This window comes from Lipotes vexillifer, unplaced genomic scaffold, assembly GCF_000442215.2.
Source record: "Lipotes vexillifer unplaced genomic scaffold, Lipotes_vexillifer_v1.1 scaffold382, whole genome shotgun sequence".
Classification (NCBI taxonomy): domain Eukaryota; kingdom Metazoa; phylum Chordata; class Mammalia; order Artiodactyla; family Lipotidae; genus Lipotes; species Lipotes vexillifer.
The window spans coordinates 10,569,889-10,577,394 of NW_006780611.1; the positions used below are offsets into that span (position 1 = coordinate 10,569,889).

The following is a 7,506-nucleotide window of genomic DNA, read 5'->3' on the forward strand; positions in this document are numbered from 1 at the left end:
GAGGAAAACTGGGGGGAGATTGTCCAAGGCCGGCGAGCGACAGAAAGAGAAAACCCTTATCAAACTCCTAATTCACTGGGCTCCGAGGGCCCAGACACACTGGCCCGATTGTCTGGCTGGTTGTGTGTGTGCGAGCGTGTGTGTGTGTGTGTGTGTGTTCCAGTGTCCGCTCCTCCCACCCCCAACATGCCTTCGCCTCGTGTGACTACCTCATTGTGTCCCACTACCCACCCCTCCACCCCCTTGGCCTTTCCCAAGCATGAGGCCTTGCCTAGGCCCCCTTCCCAGCCCCACTCCAGACAGGACTCCCTTGGGGTGGGCCTGGGGCCTCGCCCAGCTGCTGAGGAGCTCAGAGCCATCCATGGTCGCCAGTGCGGCCCAGCCTCCCTCTGTCCTACACACACACCCTCACCTCCGCCTCAACACCCACCTTTTGAGAAGAGAGAGGGGCTGCGATCTTTGGAGGAGAGGCCTGGGAAAGCCTTAGATGATGAGCAGGACAGAAAAATGGAGGGGTCACCCTGCTGGGGAGGGGGCTGAGGGGAGAAGTGAGCAGAGAGGAGGAAGAGAGAGGCAGGGCAACTCCCCACTCTTTCTCGGGATGGGGGTGGGGACATCATGATAACCAGGATTGAGACTCACCCTACCAGGGTGGAGGGAGTTGGGTGCCAGGAAGTGGGGCCCCAGAAGCCTTTCAGACCTACTTGGAGAGGACCCCAGCCCAGCTCACGCCCAGCCTCCTGCACGTTAGTCCTGTCTCTCTGCCTTGAGCCAGTCCAGCCCTTGCGATGCTGGGTGTCCAGTGAGAGGGGACCAGGGGTCAAGCTGGGGCATCTGCACTGGGCAGGGGGTGTGCAGCTTCTCCCCGCCTCACCAGGTATGCACCTGCCATCTTCCTCTCTTTCTGTTTAAGGTGAGAAAGAGAGGTCAGCCCGGGTGCGGGCAGGAGGTGGGGTGAGACAGGCTGGCACTCAACGCGAGGTCTTAAGTGAAGCGACACAGGCCAGCGCCCCACACGTGACAGACGCTTCACCTGCCTGCTCCTCATTCCTCCCCAATCCTCTGCCAACTGCCCATCCCTCCACCTGAGGCAGAGGTGGGGGGTCCCAGTTGAGCCCGATTTTCCTTCAAGCTACAGGTTGTGACCCTGCCCACCTGCATCCATTGGCTTTCCTGGCCTGACCACCCCACTCCTACACCTCCCAGGATGGGCCTGGGGCAGCAGCGCAGGGAGCGGGCGTGGGGGGGGTGGGCCTGGTGGAGGAGCCCTGAGTGTTGGGGATGAAGGAAAGCGCTGGAGGCTCCACCTTCTGCCCTTCCCTCCCTCCCCTCCCCCTCCCCCTCTCCCCCTCCTTCCTTCCCCAGCCCTCGGCAGCAGCTCAGCGCTCAGTCAGTCTCAGGCTGTCCGGCCAGGGTGGTTGGTGGTGAGGATTCAGGCTCCGTCCTGACAAGGCCGTGGCCTGAAGCTCAGGGCCCCCAGCCCCTCCCTCCCAGCCCACCAGCGTCCCCCACCCAGCCCCGAGCTGGACCGCACACCTTGGGACACGGTTTTCCACTTCCTAAGGACGAGCCCCAGACTGGAGGAGAGGTCCGAGGTGAGTGAGTGCGCAGCCAGCTCCTCCCTTCCGGGGCCCAGGCCTGGGGCCCTGCGGTGGGGCGTGGGGTGGCGAGAGGCTGACACCCGCATCTGCCCGCCACCCAGCTCCTCCAGGCACCGTCGGGGCAGGCGGAAGGGAAGGAGGAAAGGTGAGAGAAAAGGTGGGAAATTCCAGGAGCCAGGATTAGAGCAGAATAAAGAGTCCGTTTTTCTTCCTTTCCATCAACAAACCTCCACCCAAGAGGAGGTTTAAAAAAAAAAAAACAAAAAACCCAAACCCACCCACACCAAGAGACGGTTGGGACCAGGGGGCGGGAAGACACGGAGGCGGGAGCTAGGAGGCCGAGCCAGGGTCTAGCATGTGCGCGGGGCCCAGGGTCTGTGGTGGGTTTAGGGGGAGCCGGGCAGACGCCACCTCGGGGCTGTGCCTGCGTCGCGTCCCGCGCCGCGCCGCCGTCGGGGCTGCGCGCACGCCTCCCATCGCACCCGCCTTCCGGTCCAGGTGGGCGTTGGACTCTTCGCGAGGACCCCGGCGGCGGGCCCCGGGGAGGCGGCCGAGGCGGCGGCGGCCGGGGGCGACATGGCGGAGGAGCAGGACCTGTCCGAGGTGGAGCTGAGCCCCGTGGGCTCCGAGGAGCCGCGCTGCCTGTCCCCGGGGAGCGCGCCCTCTCTGGGGCCCGACGGCGTTGGTGGAGGCGGCGGATCGGGCCTGCGAGCCAGCCCGGGGCCCGGCGAGCTGGGCAAGGTCAAGAAGGAGCAGCAGGACGGCGAGGCGGACGATGACAAGTTCCCCGTGTGCATCCGCGAGGCCGTCAGCCAGGTGCTCAGCGGCTACGACTGGACGCTGGTGCCCATGCCCGTGCGCGTCAACGGCGCCAGCAAGAGCAAACCGCACGTCAAGCGGCCCATGAACGCCTTCATGGTGTGGGCGCAGGCAGCGCGCAGGAAGCTGGCGGACCAGTACCCGCACCTGCATAACGCCGAGCTCAGCAAGACGACTCCCACCTCAGAGGCATAGCACTGACTCCTGGCTGAAGCATCAAGAGCCTTTCATCCACACAGCTCAGAATAAAAGGGAGAAAAAGTAGAAAGAAAGAAAGAAAGAGAAAAAGAAAGGATAAAATAAAATAATTAAAATAAAAACTAAAAAATAACTCTTAAGAAAAAAAAAATTAAGTAAAAAATAAAATAAAAATGGTCAGAAAGAACCCTAGGACAAATGGTGAAAGCAAAGCTATACAGACAAAATCTCACATAGAAGCATACACACACACTCTCACAAAAAGAGGAAAAGGGGACGGCAGCAGCTCAGCGCTCAGTCAGTCTCAGGCTGTCCGGCCAGGGTGGTTGGTGGTGAGGATTCAGGCTCCGTCCTGACAAGGCCGTGGCCTGAAGCTCAGGGCCCCCAGCCCCTCCCTCCCAGCCCACCAGCGTCCCCCACCCAGCCCCGAGCTGGACCGCACACCTTGGGACACGGTTTTCCACTTCCTAAGGACGAGCCCCAGACTGGAGGAGAGGTCCGAGGTGAGTGAGTGCGCAGCCAGCTCCTCCCTTCCGGGGCCCAGGCCTGGGGCCCTGCGGTGGGGCGTGGGGTGGCGAGAGGCTGACACCCGCATCTGCCCGCCACCCAGCTCCTCCAGGCACCGTCGGGGCAGGCGGAAGGGAAGGAGGAAAGGTGAGAGAAAAGGTGGGAAATTCCAGGAGCCAGGATTAGAGCAGAATAAAGAGTCCGTTTTTCTTCCTTTCCATCAACAAACCTCCACCCAAGAGGAGGTTTAAAAAAAAAAAAACAAAAAACCCAAACCCACCCACACCAAGAGACGGTTGGGACCAGGTGGCGGGAAGACACGGAGGCGGGAGCTAGGAGGCCGAGCCAGGGTCTAGCATGTGCGCGGGGCCCAGGGTCTGTGGTGGGTTTAGGGGGAGCCGGGCAGACGCCACCTCGGGGCTGTGCCTGCGTCGCGTCCCGCGCCGCGCCGCCGTCGGGGCTGCGCGCACGCCTCCCATCGCACCCGCCTTCCGGTCCAGGTGGGCGTTGGACTCTTCGCGAGGACCCCGGCGGCGGGCCCCGGGGAGGCGGCCGAGGCGGCGGCGGCCGGGGGCGACATGGCGGAGGAGCAGGACCTGTCCGAGGTGGAGCTGAGCCCCGTGGGCTCCGAGGAGCCGCGCTGCCTGTCCCCGGGGAGCGCGCCCTCTCTGGGGCCCGACGGCGTTGGTGGAGGCGGCGGATCGGGCCTGCGAGCCAGCCCGGGGCCCGGCGAGCTGGGCAAGGTCAAGAAGGAGCAGCAGGACGGCGAGGCGGACGATGACAAGTTCCCCGTGTGCATCCGCGAGGCCGTCAGCCAGGTGCTCAGCGGCTACGACTGGACGCTGGTGCCCATGCCCGTGCGCGTCAACGGCGCCAGCAAGAGCAAACCGCACGTCAAGCGGCCCATGAACGCCTTCATGGTGTGGGCGCAGGCAGCGCGCAGGAAGCTGGCGGACCAGTACCCGCACCTGCATAACGCCGAGCTCAGCAAGACGCTGGGCAAGCTCTGGAGGTGAGCGCCCCCGACCCGCCTCCCGGGAGCTCCCGCTGGCCCTCTACCTGCGGGTGGATTCGGGCTAGACGGGCACTGCCTGAGCCTTTCTCCTGGGGCAGCCACCGCCTTGATGGTGGGACTGTAAGGCCAGCTGGGTGCATCGGACCCGCCCTTCCCCCAGTACCCCTTTGTGGTTGCGCTCGCTCGGATCTCCAGCGGCCTAGGCCCGGCTCCCCAGCTGGGGCAGCAGGCTGGAAGGCGCCCCCTCGCGGTTGGAATTCTGTCGGTGGCAGGCGCTCGGGCCTGGGTTTCTTGGGGCGAGAGAGAAGGCGGAAGGGAGGGAAGGCTGGTGGAGGACTCCACACCACAGGGCTCCACTAACCCCTTCCACAGGCAAGCCACTCAAGGGTGCCACTGCCGCCGGTCAGGGGGATTCGGGGGAAACGCTTGGGAAAGAACTGAAGGCCAGGCTGGAGAGGCAGGGAAACTGAGGCAGCCAGGTGGAGGGCTCGAGGGGTTAGATGGGGCGGGTGCAGACAAGGAATTCAGATCCGGGTCTTTGAAAGGGTGAGGGATGGAGAACTGCTGAGGACGAATCGGCCACTGCAGGGTCTCGTCCTACCCCAGCTGCCTTCTCTGTGCCCTTCTGACCCCCCTTCCTTCAGGCCGGGGGCTTCTTCTTCCCCCAGGGAAGGGGACACATGGAAAGAAGCCTCCCCCTCCCACCCGGCCCCAGAGCTGCCAGGCCCGTCTCTTCCCCTCCCTCCTTCTCCCAGTCCAGGCGCCATCTTCTTTTCCAGGGCCCCACCCAGCAGTGAGTAACCTCCTACCCCTCCAGCCCTAGACCTGAGAGCCCTGGCCAGGAGGAAACGTTGGTGCCTTGCCTACCCAGGGTCCCTCAGAGTCCCAGGTTCTCTGGAAGCAGCCCAAACCTCTGGGGAAAACATCCCTCGAGGAGGAAGTCGGCCTCACCTCAGGTCTGGGGCTTAGGCTGGCCCCTTGCGAATATGTTGTTGACCAGGGCAACCCCGCCCCCCAAGAAGTCCTGGGCAGCTCAGATCGAGAGCAAGGGCTCCAGAAGATGTGCGTCTGCAGAGGTTACCTGATTCCCCACTGGACTGCCCAAGAGATAGGCCCAGAGAGGCAAAGGGACCACCAAGGCCACGTAACAGCTTGGGGCAGAGCCAGGGCCAGAACCGAGGTCTCCTGGCTCTTCGTCCAGTGGTCTTCCCACACACCATCCTTGGTGACAGAAGTGGGTCACGCCTCCACTCTAAGACACGGTCAGGAGGTGGGGAGGGTGAGGGCAGAGGAGAGCAGGAGCGAGGAGCATCTGAGCTGCAGAAAGTTTGGGCTTTGTCAGAGGGGCCTGCCACCCTCCTGCTGCTGCCCTCCCCCTGCCGGCCCCAGCACAGTGCAGATTGGCCTCGAAGGCCAAAGGCTCAAGGTGGTGGAAGGCGCGGGAGGGCCCCCAAGGGACCTAGAGGAATTCCCATCCAGCCCCCTGGCCCCGTCCTTGGCCACGTGTCTGCTAAAGGCCTGGTGCTTCACCCCAGCAGGCGCTGGGCTCAGTGGCCGACCTGCTGCGTGGACTCAGAGGGTCTAACCCTGCCCAGACCCCAGAGGGTCTACCTCTGCCCAAGGTCCATCCACACTGTGGCAGGGCTCAGCCAGGCCAGTACCCTTGGTGCCGTGGGACAGAGAAGAGCAAGTGAGAGACAGACAACCAGGAGGGAGACAGGCAGACCAAACAGGCTCTGGGACGACGAGCAGACCACAGTGTGAGCCCAGTGAGGGCATCAAAGCAAGGATGGACACCCTGCTTCTCCCCCATGCCATTGCCAAGGATTTAAAACTGGACCCTCCATCGTCCCTGTCTGTCCCTGTTCCCTTAGCCCAGAACTCCAGGCATGGGCTCCCTCAGAAGGACTTGTTCCTGGCCGCCACTCAAGCTGTGCGCACAGGGCCCCAGGGTGCCCCCCAGGGGCCAACCTGGGGTGGGGCAATCAGGAAAGCAGGCACTGCTTACTCAGGACCCAACCCCAGACAATGGCAAGGATCAAAGGCTACGCCAACAGGGGGCAGGCTACCTAGATCCTGGGTGGGGGCCCCAGGAAACATCTGTATATGCGCTGGGCTGGCCAGTCTCTCCAGGGGCTCCTCCTGAAATCCTCCCCCCCGCCCAGGCCCAGGTTCGTGACTCCCAGGCTGTCAGGAAGGGGTATGGTTATCTGAGCAGAACTGGAAATCAGGGGCCCTATACCTGAGAAGAGAAAGACATGCATACAGACTGTGTGGGGTGCTGGAAGGGGGTTGGGGTCAGACACACCAGCGTCCAGGTCCTGGCTCCGAAATGGCTGGGGGAGCGCCGACAGTCACGCTAACCTTCGGTGCCCGCCTGGGAAAGGACTGTTAGATGTTGTTCACGTGGTGCTGGGGGTATACAGGTTGACCTGCCTGGAGAGAATAATTACAGCAGGCTGGAGCATCTCCCGACCCCCAGGTCCCTTCCCTGACAGGAGCAGGTGAAGTGGCAGCCAGTGCCCCACCGTGGAAGCCCCCAGATGGGGTTCCAGTTTGGGTGGGGAACCAGCCTACCCCCTCCCCATCCCTATTGCAGACCTTGGAGACCCAGAGATGAAGTGAAGTGCAGATGAGTATGAGGTTTGTAGTTAGAGCTGTGGTGACTGAGGGCTGGTGCTGGAGTCAAGATTAAGTTAGGGATTGGGTTTACGTGGTGGGGCAGGGCGGGTTTGGGGTCAGGAGAGAGCCTGAACAGAGCCGAGATTGAAGGTCTGGGTGCGGCTGGGTGGTTTGGGGGTGAGGTTAGCATTGGGCTAAAGCTGGCCATCCCCCCACCCCGCCCCCGGATTAGATTTCTATCGAGGTTAGGGTACTGCTGGGAACTAGCATGGGAGGTGCCAATGGGATGCAGTGTTGGAATCTTCCCTCTCTTCTGGCCTGTGCCCTGGCTCCGTGCCCCCTGCCATTTTCTTGCTGATTCACATCCGGTTGCCAGCTGGACAGAGGGCACAGGGAAGGTTTGGGGTGGAAGAGGGAGTGCAGTGTCCCCAGACATCCTGGGAGCCCCTGTGCCGGGGCCACAGCTGGCTGAGGCGCCCTCACATGCAGCTTCTCCACCCCTCACCGCACACACACCATTGGGCCTGCCCCACCTACTCCCCTGGGCTGGCTGGGGTTGGGGGGTGGGCACAGCTGGGGTGAAAAAGGCTCCATCCCACTCCCTCACTCCTGAGGCCTTGGTCTGGGGTCTCCATCCCATCACTCAGCTAGAGGGACCCTTGGAAAGTGAAAGTTGCACTCGGGCTGGGCCAGGTGGCCTAGGGGGAGGGCAGCCAGGGGAGGCTAAGCTGCAGAGGAATGCCG

The 7,506-nt window shown here is 63.1% G+C and overlaps 1 protein-coding gene and 1 pseudogene across 2 annotated transcripts in view; one reads left to right on the forward strand and one right to left on the reverse strand.

Moving 5' to 3' along the window:
* The window catches only part of LOC103070189 (uncharacterized), a 3,523-nt pseudogene extending 1,344 nt beyond the window's left edge, over window positions 1–2,179 (reverse strand).
* Window positions 1,407–7,506, forward strand: part of SOX10 (SRY-box transcription factor 10) — an 11,827-nt gene continuing 5,727 nt past the window's right edge. The window contains exons 1-3 of one of the 2 annotated variants that reach the window (XM_007454035.1): window positions 1,407–1,595; window positions 1,842–1,844; window positions 3,626–4,137. In XM_007454035.1, coding sequence (XP_007454097.1) covers window positions 3,704–4,137 — 434 coding nt within the window. In that variant the 5' untranslated portion in view covers window positions 1,407–1,595; window positions 1,842–1,844; window positions 3,626–3,703. Of the gene's footprint in view, window positions 1,596–1,841; window positions 1,845–2,103; window positions 2,163–3,625; window positions 4,138–7,506 lie in introns of those variants that run through there. The other variant, XM_007454034.1, reaches the window with a different exon arrangement.